General features: G+C 49.2%; 1 protein-coding gene across 2 annotated transcripts in view; it reads left to right on the top strand.

The window, feature by feature from the left end:
• The first annotated feature begins 13,890 nt into the window (after window positions 1-13,890).
• Gpr137b (G protein-coupled receptor 137B) overlaps window positions 13,891-19,498 on the top strand; it is a 34,011-nt gene continuing 28,403 nt past the window's right edge. Inside the window, exon 1 of one of the 2 annotated variants that reach the window (XM_021215229.1) lies at window positions 13,891-14,390. In XM_021215229.1, the coding sequence (XP_021070888.1) occupies window positions 14,022-14,390 (369 nt within the window). In that variant the 5' untranslated portion in view covers window positions 13,891-14,021. The remainder of the gene's footprint in view (window positions 14,391-19,498) is intronic. The other variant, XM_021215228.1, reaches the window with a different exon arrangement.

Raw genomic sequence — 19,498 nt, 5'->3', positions numbered from 1 at the left:
AGGGTTTCTCTGTGTAGCCCTGGCTATCCTGGAACTCACTCTGTAGACCAGGCTGGCCTTGAACTCAGAAATCTGCCTGCCTCTGCCTCTGCCTCTGCCTCCCGAGTGCTGGCATTAAAGGCATGCGCCACCACGCCCGGCCCCACTCCTACTTTCATACTTGCCTTTATAACCCTGTATTTAGTCAGGGCATATGCCTGTCTGTGGAGTTATTTACTCAACCATGGACAACTTCCTTACCAGTGGCTACAGCACTGAGGAAAATGACTCTGTATCTCCCCAGTAGTTAGTAACTACCAAAGACTCCTCATCTATAGATAGGATTTTATAAACATAACTTTTATTTGCCTGTTGTAATTGTTGTCTCAGAGGCTTGCTGCTGAATCCCTTTCTTCAGCTTGCCCTTTCTAGTTCTTTCTGAACTCTGGCTGGCTGGTTCAACTCAGCTGTTCTGGCCCAAACTCCTCTCCAAGCTGACTGATTCAAACTGAGTTCTCTTGGATTCTGATTGAAGTGCTCTGCTTGGCCTCAAACCAACTCTGGCACTATGTTCTGATCTTCTGGCTCCTTCTCATTTTCTGGCTTGTTCTGTCTTCACCAATGTCTAGATTGTTCTCTCTGCAACAACCTGTCCCTGTAAAACTGTCCCAGTAAAAGTGTCCCCACTCCCCCACCCCACCCCACCCCACAATTCCACGCTACTCTCTTAAGTTGCCTCTCTTTCCTGTCTGTTCTCCTGAGAGTTGGGTATCTCTGGCTCATCCTGTCAAATCTTTCTCTCATTCGTCACTTTGTCTGCCCCTCAATTAGATGGCACCTTCAAACACTCCTGCCTTCCAGTGTGTCTGCATCCCAGCCAGATCACATAGATCTAGAATGTCTTCAGATGTGATCTCTTGCCAGATCAGCCATATTGCTGGATTAAAATTCCTATACAGGGTTTCATCCCATTGAAATATTGACAAGCCTTGTGTAGGCAAGAGTATGTCATGAGTACAATGGCCATGTCATATCTTGAAGGCAGTGCATCGCTGCACCCCGACCCCATCTTCTAGATCTCCCTTTTTTCCTTCCTCTTTCTTTCTCAGGGTTGTCAGACAGAGACTCAATTACCTGAGGCTCACCTTAAACTCCCGTTCCTCCTGCACCTACCTCACCGGTGCTGGTATCCCAGGTGTCCTCATTTTTATTTATTTTGTTTCTTGAGACGGTGTTTCATGGATCCCAGGCTGGAATTGAACTTGTTATAAAGTTGAGGGTGAGACTGGCTTCGAACTCCTGATTGCCTTGTTTTCATACTTTAAGTGCTGGGATTGCGGATGTATGCCACTTCACTCTGCTTAGGTGTTCTGGTTTTGACGGAGTTAAGTTATTTCTAGGACACAAAGTCACCCTGTTTGGGACCTATGTAAAGCCAGATTGGTTCCTTATATGTGGTTTCCTTGAAGAGTATCAGTCTTGTAACTTATACACAATAACACATAGAAAGAGATAGGGGAGGGTAGGAGAAAGAGAATGTCTGCAAGTTTCTAGATTCTGAGTATAGAATGGACCTGTCCATGGAGATATAGAATGAATCATTATATATATATTTGAAATTCTCTGTCTCTGTGTGTCTGTCTCTCATGTGTGTGTGTGTGTGTGTGTGCGTGCACGTGCACAGGTATTAAGATATTATACATATACCAAGATATGGAGGTCAGAGGACAATCTCAGGTCTAGTCCTCACCTCCCACCTTTATTGACACAAAATCTATAATAGTTTGTGTAAGCCAGACTAACCAGCCCCCTCTCTTGTGCTCCCAGAATTCTCCTGTTTCCACCTCTCATTTCTGCCAAAGAGCACCAGGATTTCAGTTGCTCGGGCTGTGTCCAGCTTTACATGAGCTCTAGGGATTTGAACTCAGGTCTTTCCTGTTGCTCAGCAAGCATTTTACACCTCAAGCACCTCTAACTTCAGCTCTTCACATTTCAGGTGCTTATGAGCACACATGGCTGGTGGTCTCCACTTGGACCCAGCTCAGGTCAGAGGAATCTGGTGACCTGCCAAGGTCCCTAAGAGAGAGGAAGATCAAGTTATACCTGAGTTTCCGAGGGGACTTAATCTCTGTGGTTGATGGTGTCCATTGGGTAGAAGTGGACACAAGAATGAAAAGTCCCAGCCGGGCGTGGTGGCGCACGCCTTTAATCCCAGCACTNGGGAGGCAGAGGCAGGCNGATTTCTGAGTTCGAGGCCAGCCTGGTCTACAAAGTGAGTTCCAGGACAGCCAGGGCTATATAGAGAAACCCTGTCTCGAAAAACCAGAAAAAAAAAAGAATGAAAAGTCCCATGACCTGGCCTATTCATGTATGTCATCACATCATAGATAGCATGACTATCCCCACTGTGAATTCTGGGTTACAGATGAGCAACAGCACCCATGGAGCCAAGTGTATGTGATACCAGGACTGAGGTTTCCTAACCCCATGCCCTTAGCACTGCCATGTGCCTGCACAGGGGTGGGGATAGTGAGAGACTGAGGCTTTGTCATACTGAGATGTGCTGTGAAAACTGAAGAAGGGCATTCAGCTCACTCTGGTGACTCCTGAGCCAATTGTGTGGGTGAGATTGAGGATGTAGTGGTAGATTGGGAGAGTTGACCCAGAGGTGCTGGGGGGTCGTCTTTGGGGGCTTGCCAACAGCACTAATTGGTTGCAATCACATTTGAGGTATTCATAGTTCTGAGAATGCTGGGTCTCGGATACTGAAATTCAAAGCAAGGCATTCAAAGGAAGGCATTTCCACCATAGATGGGCTGTGTGTGCTAAAGACAAACAAGGGGCCCAGTCTAGGAGTTGAACACATTTGTACATTTCCTTTGCAAAATTTGAATTGCAAATATAACCAAATTTAATGACCCTGGAGCTCAGGACCTGGCTTTGGCCAGCAAGAGCTCAAGACTTGATGTTGACATAAAGAGGAGAGGTAGAACCTGGCCATGGTGGTATATAGCTTTAATTGGAACACTGAGAAGGAAGAGGCAGATGGAGCCCTGTGGGTTTGAGGCTAGCCAAGCTACATAGTGAGACCTCTGTCTTTAAAAGAGGCAGAGGCATAGGAGGTGGGACAGAAGAGAAGGAGAGGAGAGAGGGAGGGGAAAGAGGAATGGAGAAGGGACGGAAAGGGGGGGAAGGAGAGAGATTGGAGAGGAAAGAAGAGGAGGAGGAGTGAGGAATAGGGAAGGGGTAGGAGAGGAGAGAGGGAAGTGAGAAGAGAGGAAGGAGAAGGAGAAGGGAGAGAGCAGGGGAGTGTGTGTGTTTGTGTGTGTGTGTGATAGAGATGGATGATAGATAGATAGATAGATGATGGATGGATGAATAGATAATACATACATACATACATACATGCATGCATCAATAGATGATAGACAGAGAGAGAGACAGGGGAGAGGGAGAGAAGAGGCTTCCTACACAGTTGATTGGTTCTGCTCAGTCCAAAAATTATTTAACGGAGACTGTTAATTCAAGGTGGCTGTCACATCCAGGGTAGCCTATGCTGGAGCCCCCAGAGAGGCCTGCAGGATGTCATCCCACTGAGCTACGGGTCAAGGCCGTCATCCTATATCCCTTCAAGCAATATTGAAGTCATGACAGGAAGAACAGGATTTGCAGACCAGGAAATAGGTCAAGTGTTGAAGCTGGCCCTAATGGAGCTGACCAGACACTGCAGGGTACTTTAGACAGTGTCTCTCAGTGGCTCATTGTTAGATGCAGGGCATTTTGGGCCAGCCTTGCTCTCCATAGCTGCATGTCATCGGTGGATACTTCTAACCTCTCAGAGTCTCTTCTAACCACCCATGTTCAGGAAGAACAGAAAGGTAAGTTACAAGGCATAATAAAGGATTGGCTTATTGGCTTGTTTGTTTAATATTCCCTGGGGCTGTCTAATTCCAGCCTCCTACCATGCTCACCTTGACTTTGGGTAACCTTTCTACCTTACCTTGCTCACCCTCTGACCTCAGAGTACCTCTGGTTCCTGTTACTCCTGGGGAGAATAGAAGTAGGAGGACCGTCAGAGACCCTGGCTTTGAGACCTTTCAGTTTATCAGGCTTTAGACCCAACATGCAGAAAATCCCAGCATGGTAATCCCCAAAGCTATGGAGTTGGATCCGGGGAGCTTGTAGGCCAGCCCACCTAGTCTAATTGGTGATCTCGCAGCTCCCAGCTTACATCAGCATCCCCTTCAGCTCCCACAGGACCCGTGGTGCTCTCGAAGATGGCATTACGGGTCTAGAACCCGATCCTTTACAGCCTGCTATTGTAAGGTCGAGGACTATGGAGACAGAGCCCAGACCACAGCCGTGGCTGATAGCCATAATGTCCTTGCTAAGTGGTCACCAGGAGCTGTCCTTATCCCCGCAGAACAAAACTAGCTACTGCTAGTTCCAAGTCCTCCCCCTCCTCCCATACCCCTCATGGGGCTGAACAGAGTCCAGTGTCTAGTTGTACATTAAAGGACAGCAGGCGAGTCCCTAGGGCATCGGGGACAGTGGGGAATTACAGCTTGGAAAATTGCCAGCTCTGGGGGCTACAGGAACAGTTGCAATCTCTTCTAGGCTTAATGGAGATGGTGGCTTCAAATAGGTAGCACTGCTCAGGCTCAAACCTAGACACCAGGTATGCTAGACCAGTTCTGCCTTCTGGGAGCTGTGTACGGTTGGGGGGAAGGCTTCTAACCTTGCAGAGGCTCCTCTGACCACCTATGAGCCAGGAGAGCAAAAGAATAAATTAAGGTGATAAAAGGAAACTCTGTAAATAATTTTCATGCTAAGACCTGAAAAATAGCCAGTTTTAACTGGGCTGGGTGGTGTGATCCTAGCATTTGGGGGAAGAGGTGGGAGAATCAGGAGTTCAAGGTCTGTTTTTGTTCTGTATAGCCAGGCCCTGCCTCAACAACAACAACAACCTTAGCAAATGAGCTGAGTGTGGTTAGTACATAGCTGCCACCCCTTGGAAGCTGAGGCAGGAGAATTCTGAGTTCTAGGATAGCTGCAGATTCCTATATAGGGGGATCCTGACAGAGAAAATGGTTGTTTGCTCGCTTGCTGGTTCAGCTTTTCTCTAAGTTAGTGCATTCTATGCCTGACCTTTCCCAGGTGACTGTCTGGGGTGCTGCTGGCTCACCGCCAGTCTGTGCCAGCAGACTCATGTGAAGGGTGTGTGCTTGTGTGTGTGTGTGTGTGTGTGTGTGAAGGCCAGGGGTTGATGAAAGATGTCTTCCTCGATTGCCCTACACCTTCTTTTCTAGACAGGCTCCCCCACTGAACCTGGAGGGCTCCAAAATCAGGTCCTTGTTCTCGTATGCCAAGTCCTTTATGGACTGAGACACCTCTGCAGTTCCTGCAATTATCCACTCACACTGCTTCCTGTTGATCCTTGGAGCCTCCCTGCCTCTCACAGAGTCCTGGGAGGTCACTGCCATGTCACAGCCACTGTGTCCTAGAGTGGCTTTGCCACAACAGAGGGCCACATAAGAGGAATACAGACTCAAGTCCACTCGTTATCACTAATGTAAAGATGACTCAGGGCTCTCAGCCTCTCCACTGAACTGTGTACATCACACTGTGACTATCATAGTACATGGTAGTGTCAGAAGGAAAACTATTTTTCCTTTCTCGTTTATAGTTCTTAGGTGGGATGGACCCCATAACATAAAAGACACTATCTTAGGGTTTTACTGCTGTGTACAGACACTATATCAAGGCAACCATTTTTATTTTTATTTATTTATTTATTTATTTATTTATTTATTTGGTTTTTTCAAGACAGGGTTTCTCTGTATAGCCCTGGCTGTCCTGGAACTCACTTTGTAGACCAGGCTGGCCTTGAACTCAGAAATCCACCTGCCTCTGCCTCCCAAGTGCTGGGATTAAAGGCGTGCACCACCACTGCCCGGCAAGGCAACCCTTAAAAGGACGTTTAATTGGGGATGGCTTACAGGTTCAGAGGGTCAGTCCATTCTCATCAGGGTGTGAGCATGGCAGCAGACAGACAGGCATGGTGCAGGAGGAGCTAAGAGTTCTACCTCTTGTTCTGAAGGCAATCAGGAGAAGACTGGCTTTCTGGCAGCTAGGGCAAGGGTATTAAAGCTCATGCCCACGGTGACACACCCATTCCAACAGGGCCACACCCACTCCAACAAGGCCACCCCCCCCCAATAGTGCCACTCCCTGGGCCAAGCATATACAAAACATCACAGAGGTCAACGAGTGAAAAGGAAGAAATGCCCTCCTGGTTAGTCTAGTGGTAAACCCACTGGTCAGTCTAGTGGTAAATGTTAGATTAGCACCCAGGATACTCCAAGCCCCGCCTAACCATGTGACCCTTGACCTGCATTGCCAGGACAATGACCCTCAATCCCAAAATCCACTTGGCTCAGATCCCACCTTCACTGGTGTGACGTCATTTTCTGTATAAAATAGGAAACCAACCCCTCCTCTCTTTCTCTCTCCCCACCTCCCCCCTCTCCTCTTCTCTACCCTTCTGCCTGCTTCGCTGCTCCCTCATTCCCGCATAATAAACCTCTCCCACGTGGAACACCTTGGCCTGGTCTGCCGCTTTGTTTATCTGCTCAAAATATAAAAGTAAACCCACTGGTGAGCCTGCTACTTAGCCTTCCCAGACTCATGGGAGCAACCAGAAAACTGAGTAAATCTCATTGCCTCTAAAACCAAGAAGAGGAGTATATGGGACCCTCTAGGGTTGGGGACAGCTCAGGGTGGGGCGTCACCCAGGAGAAGTGTACACATACAGCTGAGACTTGCCTTCAGATTGAAGCAGGAGGCTCCTCTGTTGAGACTTCTCCCAGTGACTTACCCTCTCCTGCCAATCAGTTCTCACTGATGGGACCGTTTCTAGGCTCAGATGTTCCTTAGGAAAGTGACTCCCTCTGTCTGCGGGCTAACCCTATGCCTGAAGTTTGCCTGATAGTCCTTACTCCGTGAGTTGTCTCGGGGTGCCGTGATCTGCTGAGCCTGGGATCCTGAGCTATGGGCACACATATCCAGCAGCCACCAATTTCATAGTTACTGGGGTTCACTGGAGTAGAAAGCTGAGATTCTCATAGGCTTTTTTGGCAAATCAGAGACTGTTCTTGCCTGTGGTATCCATGCCCAGAGCCATGCATTTCTTGTGCCTCCCTCGTGGACCCCGCTGCTTCTAGGACTCACTGACTAAGCACATCTGCGCTCACCCACAGGGGCACAGCAAGTTGCCTCTTACTGCCTAATAAGGCGCTCTTGCCGGACCCTTAGCAGTCTCGTCCCAGCAGCCAAGCCATGGTGAGGTAACGTCCTGTATTAAAGGTCACCGCTGAAGCCACAGGGCAATTTTATATTCTTTTCCCTGGTTCCTGAGACATGGCCTCACATAGGCCAAGCTGGCCTCAAACGTGCAATGTAGCAGAGGCTGTCCTTGAACTGTTGATCTGCCTGCTATCACCTCTGGTGTGCTGGAATCACAGGCCTTTGTGGTCACACCCAGCTTGGCTTTGACTTCCTAAGGGGCAGAGGGAAACAGCTATTTATTCATCCACTGATTCCCCAAATTGCCTCCTAACTCCTGGATCTCCACTTCTCCTGGGAAGAGCCCCAGGCTTTCCAGATTCCCTTCTTCCCCAGTCTTATGACAGCTTCTTTTATTGTATTCCTTATGGATAAAAATCACATGCTCTTCTTTTTGTAATGGGACCTCTCACTGTGTCCCCGGCTGGAAGTACACCCAGCAAACCCTCCTTCAGGATGGAGTGCTACATGCTTGGGAGTACTTGAGAGCTTCTTTGGAGGTTCACATACCCTTGGCCAACGGCTAGTACTCCTCTGGTGTGAAGGCCATCCTCTTTGACTAAGCGTGCCACTCTGGAATGGATGCATTTGGAGGAGTCAGGGAGGAGAGGGACGCCCTTCTAACCAGCCAGATCTTTAGCTTTGATCCTTTCGATCGATGGGGTGTCGGATACTGCAGCCAGATGGCCTTTAAAAAGTTCTTGCTGTAGTATAGAAGGGTCAGTCCATTCTGAGGGCATCTGTCCTGATTGGGACCTGTGTTAGTCAAATTCTACCCTTTAAGTCCTGGAATGGAGTTTGCTCCCTTCACAGGGCCCCAGGCTTACTTTGTTTGCCTCCTCTCCTTCCCTTCTCTACAGATGAAGGATGCTGGTCCCTCCCTGGCCCCGTGGGCTGGGAGGTCACTCTCCTTCCAAAGCACAAAGCCCTCATTGTGTTCTGAACCAGAAGAAAATGCAAATGGTGTCCCGGGTGTGACCAGTCCCAGAGGCCCCAGATTTCTTCTCTTGTGTTTCCATATCATGGGGCTAAAAAAAATGAGAGCCGACTACCGCTGTAACATGTGAGTGTGTGAGCACGTGAGCACAGCCACAAGCTGAGTTGTGAGCATCATCAGCCCGGAAGGCTGGGAGATGGCGTGTGTCTGGTGAAAACCTAGTGATCAGAATTGAAGGCAAAGGAAGAAGTAAAGTTCCCCGACCCGACGTTCCCCACACTGAGCACGGTGGGTTATACCTGTGATCCCCGTGCTCCAGGGGCCAAGGCAGGAAGATGAGGCGTCTGTAGGCCAGATGAGGCTACAAGACCTCACATCAGAACAGCAACAGAAACAAACAAACAAACCTGGATATGATGGCTCATTTGTGCAATCCCAGCATTCAGGAAGCTGAGGCAGGAGGATTGCCCTGAGTCTGAGGTCAACCTGGGCTACTTACTGAGTTTCAGACCAGCATATAGGAATCTGTTTGCCTTACCCTTCCGAGTACTGGCATTATAGATCATATGGGCCACCATGCCTGGCTTTAAAGTAGAAATTATTATTCATTCATTCACACATTGGTTGATTCATTCGTTCATCCATCCATTCTTCCTTTCATCCCCCCTCTTCCCCTCCCTCCCTCTCTTTCCCCATCTTCTTCCCTTTCTTCCTCTCCCCTTTCTTTCTCAGGTTGAACACCGAATAAAACAGGGACCTTTAAAACATTAGAATGCTGCCTTCACAACAGTATGTTACAGTACAGGAGCTGGAGAGATGGCTCAGTAGTTAAGAGCACGTGATCCAGGTTCAGTTCCCAGCACCCACATGGTGGCTCATGTCTACCTGTAACTCCGGTCTCAGGGGATCCAGTACCCTCTTTTGACTTCCATAGGCACCAGGCACACGTGGTACATATGTATACACACATGCAAAACACTCATATACATAAAATAGAATAACTCTAACAGCAACAGCAGCAGCACAGAATGTTACCTTGTAAAATCTTTCTTGTTACTTAACGGCCTCGTGGATCCCAGGATTCCTGGAGCTTTGGAATCTTAGAGCATTCAAATGTATAGGTTTCAATCTTTACTAAAAACCTCACAAGTACCAGTTTTTTCTGGTGACTGCCCTCTTCTACACAATCGTATTAGTATTCCAGATGGTACAGGTTGTCATGGGCTACGTGCCGTCTCACCATGATGTGGGTCGACATCCAGAATCGGCAAAACCCACATAGCACGGTGTCTTTCACCCCACCACGGGAGGTTTTGTGTGGACTTACTTATTTAAATGAGCCCCCTTAGTGCTTTGGGGTGTCGTGTGATCTGAGATGGAGCGTAGGCAGATGTTTGTTACTGGACAGGGTAGAGATTGGTCTGAAAACCTTCTACTGTTAACAGTTAGCCTGTTGCAGATTCTTGCTGGGGATTCCTATGGATGTTCAGATAGGGATGGGACTTGGGCACTGGGAAAGTTCCCTGGGTGTTATGGTTTGAGTGTAAATGTCTCCCCACTGGCTCACATGTTTCATGATTTGGTCCCCATAGGGTAGTGCTATCTGGGAACAGTGTGAGACTTCGGGGAGGTGGAGCTTTGTTGGAGGTGGTTGGTCACTACCGGGAGGGAGGTTTTGAGGATTCCCTGAGCTTCAAGTCTAGTCTGTCTCTCTGAGTGATGTGAGCTGCCATCTTCTGCCATCTTAGAGAAATCCCCCTACCTTTACACCTTTCCTGCTGTGATGGAGTGTATCCCTGCTAACTAGGAGCCAAAATAATTTTTTTATGCTGTTTCTTGTCACTAGGAAAGTAATGACAACAGCTTGACATGGTGGCACATGTCTTTAATCCTAGAAGTCAGGAGACAGGCCGGGTGTGGTGGCACACGCCTTTAAACCCAGCACTCGGGAGGCAGAGGCAGGTGGATTTCTGAGTTCGAGGCCAGCCTGGTCTACAGAGTGAGTTCCAGGACAGCCAGGGCTACACAGAGAAACCCTGTCTCAAAAAAGAAAAGAAAAGAAAAGAAAAGAAAAGAAAAGAAAAGAAAAGAAAAGAAAAGAAAAGAAAAGAAAAGAAAAGAAAAGAAAAGAAAAGAAAAGAAAAGAAAAGAAAAGAAAAGAAAAGAAAAGAAAAGAAAAGAAAAGAAAAACCTTGGTATACTCTGAATTTCTGCCTTGTTCTTCTCAGGATTAAGGCCAGTCTGCTGAGGGTGGTAAAGAAGAAAGACAGAAAGACCCAGGGTTCCTGGTAGACGTTGGGCAGCTGAGTCGATTCTGGAAGCAGCTTTATTAGTAAGCTGTCCTAAGCCAGATTTTTCTACCGTTTGTACCTTTCTTCCTTTCTAGCCACTTTGGGTAGTTCTGGTCCAGCACGGGGAAAGACTGAGAGACAAACTACCAGCCTGAGGGTAGCCACAGCAGAGAAGACACACACACACACACACACACACAAAAACAGATCTCCCATGTTGCTTAATTTGTTCCTGTTTCTTTGAGTTCTTGGGATTTGTTTGTTTGTTTGTTTGTTTTCGAGACAGGGTTTCTCTGTGCAGCCCTGGCCATCCTGCAACTCACTCTGTAGACCAGGCTGGTCTTGAACTCAGAAATCCACCTGCCTCTGCCTCCTGAGTGCTGGGATTAAAGGCGTGTGCCACCATGCCCAGCTGACAACTTAAGGATGGGTTGGCTTTGGAACACAGTTTGAGAATGCAGCCTAGCATGGTGAGAAGGCATGGCAGAAGGAGAAGCAACCATTTATTTGGTCATCCATAATATCAGAAGCGTGCCTTTCAGAACTGTACAGCACCATATAGAATGAATAACATCTCCCAGCCTCTTCTGTAGCTAGCTTACTAAGGTAACTACATTCTCCTAATGAGTACAGATCAGATGCATGTACATAATTTCTGGGCTGGCTCCAAAACACGATGAGTCAAACCCTCTTCAGTCCTCTGTGCTTCCTCATGACTGCATGGGCTGTGGACTCAATAGTCGGAGAGCAAGCAGCCACCTTGGACCAAGAGGTATAGGACCGTATAGAACAGTATATTCTTGCACAATATAGGACACATTTTAAAGGTTGCTTTCTAAGGACAAATTATATTTCTTCAGTATAAGAAAACAGAGACAGATATTTTTGTTGTTGTTGTTGTTGTTTTCGAGTCAGGGTTTCTCTGTGTAGCCNTGGCTGTCCTGGAACTCACTCTGTAGACCAGGCTGGCCTCGAACTCAGAAATCCACCTGCCTCTGCCTCCCAAGTGCTGGGATTAAAGGCGTGNGCCACCACGCCCGACTGATATATTTTTTTTTCAATGTGCCAGGGGAACCAATGGTAAACAAGACGGTGCTTCTATCCCAAGGAAACCTACACAAACATCAAGATGACTGACGATTAGACAGGGATACTTCAGAAAGATACCGAGTATTTAGCCAAAGAGCCCAGCACATGGTAGAAGTTGTGGCCTATTAAATGCATTGGTGCCCTAGGACGTAGAGGCAGGATGATCTTAAGTTCAAAGCCCAGTGAGATCCAAGATAGCCTGAGCTACAAATTGAGATCCTATCTTGAAAACAAAGTTTCTGAAGAAAACGGCCCAACTCTAAACAGATAGGTGAAAGGATTGGCCCTGAGGCTGGGGAAGGCACGAAAGAGTTGTCTTGCTGGGGGATCTTGGCAGTGGTTGGTACTGTTCATCCTTCCTTACGAGTTCCATAAGTGGGGGCTATTGATCCTGAGAAGGCACAGGTGCAGTTAAGGGAAATCAAGCTTGAGAAAAATAGGCAGGTATGATCTTTGAAGAGATGCAGTTGTTTTGTGCAGAAACCACTGAAGTGGACCAAGTAAGAAGAAGGCAGATCAACTTGGTACCTACCAGGAAAGATTAGATTTTGATAAGAAATTCCACTCCAAAGCACATTGACCTTGTTTAGTTGGGAGTGTGTAAATTGCAATTTTGAGGAAAAGCCAACTCCACATTAGGCCCGGCTTCTTAAGCTAAAAGAACATGCAATTAGGCACAAAATTGAATATTAATTAAAAATGAGAAAGGGAAAAAAAAATGAGAAAGGGAATCAGAAGAGATGGAGCCGTGCCTTCGGAAAAGCCTGCTTATGCTAACTGCTTCCCTAGCTATGCCTGCACACAGGCAGTCCGGTTTCTTGAGAGCTCACTATTGTTTTAGAAAACAAAAATCCCAGCCACTGGATTTTACCAAATGAAGACATAGGAGCCAGACACAGGTGAAAGCCCGATAGCTCAAGGAGGCAGAGAAAGCACCCAGCTGACCTTTCTACGCCACCGGAAGTCACAGAAGGGAAAAAGCTCTTTCTCCCTTTCCGCGCTGTAAATACCCTTTAACTCAAAGACCTTCCTTTCTGTTTACTTACTTTCACTCCCTGTTGGCGGTTGCTTGCTCTGCCTCTTGACCTAGGGTTGACTTTATTTAGCTCATGGATTAAAGGTGTGTTCTAGGGCTGAGCCACACCACAACAATGTGATCAAATAAAGGTAGTGTAGCTCAGGGCTGGGGATAAACTGAGTCAGTTTTATCTGAGACCAGAGAACCTCTGGGCAGCAGCAGGTGAGAGATGAGGGCACAGGAAGAAAAGGGGTGGATCGGGCTGGCACTAGTCTCACTAGTTCTTAAGTGCTCCTCAGCTTTGAGGACAAGGGCGCAGCCCCACTATGGCGGGCAGTTAGGGGTTCTGGGAGAACTCTGTGCAGCTTACTCTGAGAGCAATAGCTACCAGCACAGGCCGGCAAGAAATTCTAGCCCTTTGGCCATTTGCATTTAGAATTCAGCAGCGCTGCAGAAGCTGACCAGCTCTTGCTTACATATTAATTTTTTTTTTTTAAATACGGGTGAGCGTGTGGGTGCACGGGAGAAGGAACTTGCAAAGTGGTTTGGTTTTTTAAATAAAAGAGTGAACTGCAAAACCAGGCATCAGCAGAAAGCGCTAGGTCAAGAGCGCAAACACGCCCCCAAGCCACACCCCCAACGAAATGCCAGTCTCAGACTCCCACGTCTGGAGCGCGCAGGCTTGTGGGGGTCAGGGGCGCTAGTTTGTGTGTGAGAAAGGGGATGCTCAGGTCAGAGGCACAATCTCCTCCGTTACCAAACGGCGCGAGAAGTCAAAGAGATCAGGGGTGTGTGCTATGAAGGGGAGCACAGTGCAGCGGCGCGCGGATACTCCCCAGCACCATCGATAGGATCTTGAGGGGGAGGGGGTTGCACGGCTCTCGGACACGGATACTCTCCGGTCCCATCCCCAGTTGCGGGATGATGGGGGGCGAACAGTTTAGGGGCACAGACGTTTTCCCAGCCGCAGCTGTGGGGTCCTGAGAGGCCCATGCACACAGGTTAGGATCGCGCACTGCACCGGCGCGCGGATCACCCTAGACTTGGCCGTGGGTCCGCACAGCCACAGGATTCTTGGCATTGGAGCCCACACCAGGCTCCAGCTCTAAGGCCGCTGTCCCCAGGGCGCGCGCAGCGGGGGCGCGCAAGGCCGGGATGGGCGGGCCGGGTGCGGGCGCGCGCTCCCGGGGGCGCGGCGCTGCCAATCGCAGACAAAGGCCGCCCAGCAGATCATGTGGTGCGGCGGGAGGAAGTGCGGCTTGTTTTCCCGGCTAGGCTCAGGAGCGGCGGGCGCGGCGCGATGCGCGGGTACCCGGGAGCGAACTGCTGCGAGCCCCGATGAAGCTCGAGCGGCCCCAGCCTGATGGAGGCGCCTCCGTGGGAGCCGGTGCGCAATGACTCCCTGCCTCCCACGCTGAGCCCCGCGGTGCCGCCCTACGTGAAGCTTGGCCTCACCGCCGTCTACACCGCCTTCTATGCGCTCCTCTTCGTGTTCATCTATGCGCAGCTCTGGCTGGTGCTGCGCTACCGTCACAAGCGGCTCAGCTACCAGAGCGTCTTCCTCTTCCTTTGCCTCTTCTGGGCCTCGCTGCGTACCGTGCTCTTCTCCTTTTACTTCCGAGACTTCGTGGCAGCCAACTCGTTCAGCCCCTTCGTCTTCTGGCTGCTCTACTGCTTCCCCGTGTGTCTACAGTTCTTCACCCTCACGCTCATGAACTTGTACTTCACGCAGGTGAGAGACGCTCACCTGCCCGGGTCGCCCACCATCCTCCGGGAGGGGGCAGGTCTCCTCGGCCGCAGGTGGAGAGGGTCGGGGCGAGGAGCGGGTTCTGGGGTCCTGCCACTATCCATCCCATCTGCAGGCCCTATTCTCAGGCGACCCCCAGCTGTTCCCAAACGTAGGGAGGACCCACTGGGTGCCGGGGAGTCTTCTCTGCACATCACATTCGGTGCTGATGCAAGGGGTGTCTGAGTTCTACTTTCCCCTGTCTCCCTTGCTCATCTCAAGACACCACCTACCCCTTATCCTGGAAGGCCATCTGCGTGTTGGCTCCACTTTGGGGCCAGGCACGGCCTGTTGGAAGTAATGATGGGACACGCTTGCTTTTGATGAGCTGTTTTGAACCTTCGGGATTAGGATCCCTACTGTACTCTGAATTAGTAACTCATTCCACAGGATTGCTTCACCAGGGCAGTCTGGTGGCACACCCAACGCCGCAGTTGCAGGAGGTTTTTTGGCTTGCTGTCTGAGCTCATCGGAGAAGCCCCAAGAAATAAGCCATAAAATTGAACCTGGACTCTTTTACGGGACCAGCCGCTTCGTTTTATGAGACCCGTAGTTAATGAGCTCAAGGGTTGCACGAGGGCTCTTGTGGCTGTGTCTTAAAGAAAGTACAGTGGCTGCAGGAGGCCGAGGAAAGCATTTAACCAAGGCTTAATAGTACTGATGTTGCCCTTACGGACTACTCCAGTTCCCATTAGCTTCCCAGGCACTGAAATGTCCACTTTCAGTAGTACCCTGCCCAAGGGGCGGGTCCTTATTGTGTCACCTGTTGGGGTGATTTACTTGTCTTCTTAGCAGAGGTCCCGTGCCAGCAGGCATTCCGTGCCTTTGAACGGTATCTCTACTTTTCAAAAGAAAATATTATTTGAGGAAAAGATAATGGTCCTTGGTTGGAGTGCAGGTCAGTGGTGCAATGAATAATGAGGTTAGACTAGCTAGGGTCACAAATGTTCTCGTATGGTGGAAACTGCTGATTGAAAATTTGGGAGAAATAGTTTTGACTAACAAATACCAGGTGTGTTGGTACACACCTGAAATCCTAGGACTTGATGAGTGGCAGCAGGAAGATCAGGGGTTCTAGGCCAGCCTCAGCTACACTGCGCATGTAGGGCTAGCCTGGGGTATATGAGACTCTGTAGGGCAATCTAAAGGAGGGAGGGGGAAAGATATCAGACACGGTGGGTGTGGTGGTTCTCATACCTGTAGTCTTAGAACTTGTGTGGCTGAGCCAGGAAGATTGCTATGAGTTCCGAGGTAGCCTGAGCTACAGCAGGAGGACCTGCGTCCCTCCCCCAATTCAAATGTAATATTTAGTGGCGTGTGCATATACATATGTATATTAATATTTAATAATACTATATGTATTCAGTCTCTGCTTGGAGACTTCTTAGTGGTCCTGTGGGTTAGCATATTTTCCAGCCCAGGGGTAATGGGCATGGCCTGTCAGAGTGCTGCTGTTGATCCAGTCCAGGCCGTTGGGCTTTGTGAGACATAAGGTTTTTATAATTGGGTGAAAATAGGGTGGTTCCTGCAAGATGCATGTGTCAGGTAAGGTGGTGTCACCTGGAGAACTGTGTCTCAGGTGGAGATCTTATCTCTCGTCCCTTTTGAGTACATTGTCCGGGCTCTCTGGCAGTCACATGCCAAGCCTGCTCTTGGAGTCGGATTAGGGGCCGCCTGCAAATTTTCTGCACCATCTGCTGGTTGCTGGGTAAATGCTGAGCAAGGGGAAAAGTGACAGGCAGACGGAGCCACTGGTCAGGAGGCCCCCGGTCACTATCCTTGTTTCCTTTATGCCACCTCACCCCCACCCTGTGGGCATTTTGTCTGAGGACTCGGAGCTGGCAGGAGAAGGTGGCCCCACAGTGAGGGCATTCCTAGCTTCCTGACAAGAATTGTGGCCCTTCTGGAGAGTTAGAAAGTTGGTTCTTGGACTCCAGCCTGCTGGGCTGAAATGTGGATTTCCAAGGATCTCCTCTCACCCCATGTAAACCCACAAGTGAGGGGGAGGGACATGACTACCAATTAAGAAGTGTGTGTGTATTGGCTGGGCCTGGTGGTGCTTGCCTGTGGTCTCAGCACGTGGTAGGTGGAGACAGGAGGATTGCTGAAAGTTCAAGACCAGCCTAGACTACAGAGTGAGACTTACTTCAATCCCCCCTAAAAATATTCAAATCCAGTTGAGGTGATAAAATATGTTCACACACGCCCACCAGTCGTGACTTAAGGGGCTGAAGAGAAGGGGAGATGGGGCTGGGTTGCTTGTGCAGGGCCAAACCTACATCTCCAGAGATGGAGGTCCTGAGGCAGGAGGCTGGGTCGGAGAGAGGGAGATGGCTTAGGGGTTGGAAATGATCAAGAAGAGGGCCTGGGAGGTAGAGGAGGCTGTCTCCTGTTGTCACAACCTGACACCTGGCGCACTAAGGTCACTTGGCCTTCCTTGTAATCAGTGAGCTGTTTCTCCTCCCAAGACTCAGAAAGAAAAGGCATTACCCACAGAGCGAGTCGTCATCCCAGGTGGATTCATCCCAGGGAATTCCACCCCGTGGAATGCCCCACGGCATTTTTTGTTGTGTACATACACACACACACACACACACACACACACACACACACACACACAGAGCACTTTGGAGAAGGGTGTGTCCTGCCCTATCAGCTTGTTGCTCTCCTTCGAGGGCCTGTCAGGGAAGCAATGCCTTGCTTGGTAGCTCAACCTGTCTACCCTGTCTCTGCCTCTGTGAGTGACTACTTTGTCTATGAGGTGGGCTTTTGTTTCCTTCTGGCTCACTTGCTGATTCTTTTGCATGAAGCCTTAGGAGTAGTAGGATCCCCTGTATTATTTAACCACACAAGTGCTAGGCTGTGTGCCTACTAGTATCTTCTGGATTCCTCACCTGGGCCTGTTTCCCTTGCTTGATGGGAGGGCCCTCTCCTCTCCTGAAAACTGAGCTGGGAACAGCCTGGAACAGGCACCACCCCAGGCTTGCAGACTCGCAGGACTTCAGTATGGTGAGCTCTGCCAGAACTCTCTTAGTAAGTCACCTTACTCTGATTTCTATACCTATTGGGCCCACAGATTCTCAGGCCAGTGAGTGCCTGTTGAGGCTCCTCAGGGACCCTGAAGGAGGTGCCCTCGTGTCAGCAGGCTCATGAGATTCTCCATTTCAGCCTCCCTTCCTTTCTTTCTTTCTTTCTTTCTTTCTTTCTTTCTTTCTTTCTTTCTTTCTTCTTTTTTTAAGCTTTATTTATAAGTACACTGTAGCTGTCTTCAGACACACCAGAAGAGGGCGTGAGATCTCATTACGATGGCTGTGAGCCACCATGTGGTTGCTGGGATTTGAACTCAGGACCTTTGGAAGAACAGTCAGTGCTCTTAACAGCTGAGCCATCTCTCCAGCCCCCCTCACTTTCTGATATAGCCAGAAAGATGGAGGGGCAGCCAGTGACTAGCTTGGCCTGCTAATTGGAAGAAAACTGTATTAGTGTGAGTGTAAGCTATCCCTAAATATTTAGGCTCTATTTAGTATACAGGGTTTTAAGGACCTGTTTTTCCCAGTGGTGGATCCTTGCACCAACTCCGTGGGACAGTTGTGTTTCACGTAGCTTGCAGGGGAGGGCCAGACATACACAGAAGCCTCGGACCTAAAGTCTGCTGAGCACCACATCATATCATTTTCTTCATAGTTCGGGCAGGATAGGGCTTTGGCACTGAGGCCTGTGATAGTTTCTGTGCACGGGACATTGTAGTGTCCCCTTTACTGGGTTATAGGGACAGATGGTCCAAAGCAAAAGGCCTCAGCTCCTTGCATGGGGCAGGTCTATTTTTCACAGCAGAGACTCAGAGAGGTCATGAGGTAGTTGGGGCTCTGAAATCCTGGTTGCTGTGCCTGCCAGACACCCTAGAAATGTCTAGTCCAGGATTTCAATTTTATAGATTCCTGAGGTGGTTGAGTTGAGTACAGACTTTTTTCTTGAACCCCATGACAAGGTCGGGCCATGGGAGGAGTGAGCTGTCTGTGGAGAGGTGGTGTGGCGAATGGACATTGACTCGGGAAATAGGAGACGTCAGAAAATCAAGTCTGTGAACTGTGTGTCACCTCAGCACCAGGAAAAATGGATAAGCAGATTTTGGACTGAGTGGATTCTTGTTCTGGCTTCTAGCAGTCAGTTCAGTCAGACATTATCTATTAAATACCTGTTGAATGTGGGACCTCTGGGAGTTGGGAGGGGAAAGCCCGTAGGCCTCTTGGAGATTGTGAAGTAGTCTAAAGCTTGCGAAACAAACAAGGCAGATAGTGCTGGTTCCCAGGTATCTAATGTCAGAGCTGGAGTGGTGCCGAGTCGTGCACTACATATAGCCCAGGTGCTCTCGGTCCGTGCGTGCTGCCGCTCCCTAGGCTCTTGGTCAGCTGTGCATTTCTTAGTGTGCATTTGTACAGCTGCATGTGTGACCCCAGGAGCAAAGGTGGTTGCCAACACTGCATGTACTGAGTTGTTCCTCATGTGCCCGCTTACCTGTCAGTGTCTGTGTGCATCTGTGAGACGTTATGCATGCATGCTTGTGTATATATGTATACAAATGCCTGCAAGTACCTGTGCCTGTGTACCGGATGTGAACCCTTATATATGTCAGTGTGCATGCTTGCGTGTATGCCTGTGTGTGTGCCCCTTTGTACATCTGTAAAAACTTGGCTGTGTGTACATGTTTGTCTGTATTTTGGGTGTATACTCCTGTGTGTGGGCACCTCTGTGTGTGTGTGCGCGCGCGTATCTCCATGCTTATGTGCATCTTTGAGTATATGCTTGCTATGCATGCTTATATGTGTCTCTCAATATGTTTGTCTCCATCTGTGTGTGCCTTTGCATATTTGCATGTGCTAGTGTTTGGATAGCTATGTGGGGTGTGTGTGTGTGTGTATGTTTGTCAGTGTTCCTGCCCCCAGTGCCTCCTGGGTAGGATCTCTCCTGTCTGAGCAGGCCAGGCTCTTCTGTTGTCCCTCAGTGCTGTCTTTGACAGTTTTTTTTTTTTTTTTTTTTTTTTGAGACAACATCTC

This window comes from Mus pahari, chromosome 16, assembly GCF_900095145.1.
Source record: "Mus pahari chromosome 16, PAHARI_EIJ_v1.1, whole genome shotgun sequence".
In the NCBI taxonomy this organism is placed as follows: domain Eukaryota; kingdom Metazoa; phylum Chordata; class Mammalia; order Rodentia; family Muridae; genus Mus; species Mus pahari.
The sequence above is the reverse complement of the archived record's forward strand: the minus strand, read 5'-3'. Positions and strand labels throughout refer to the sequence as shown.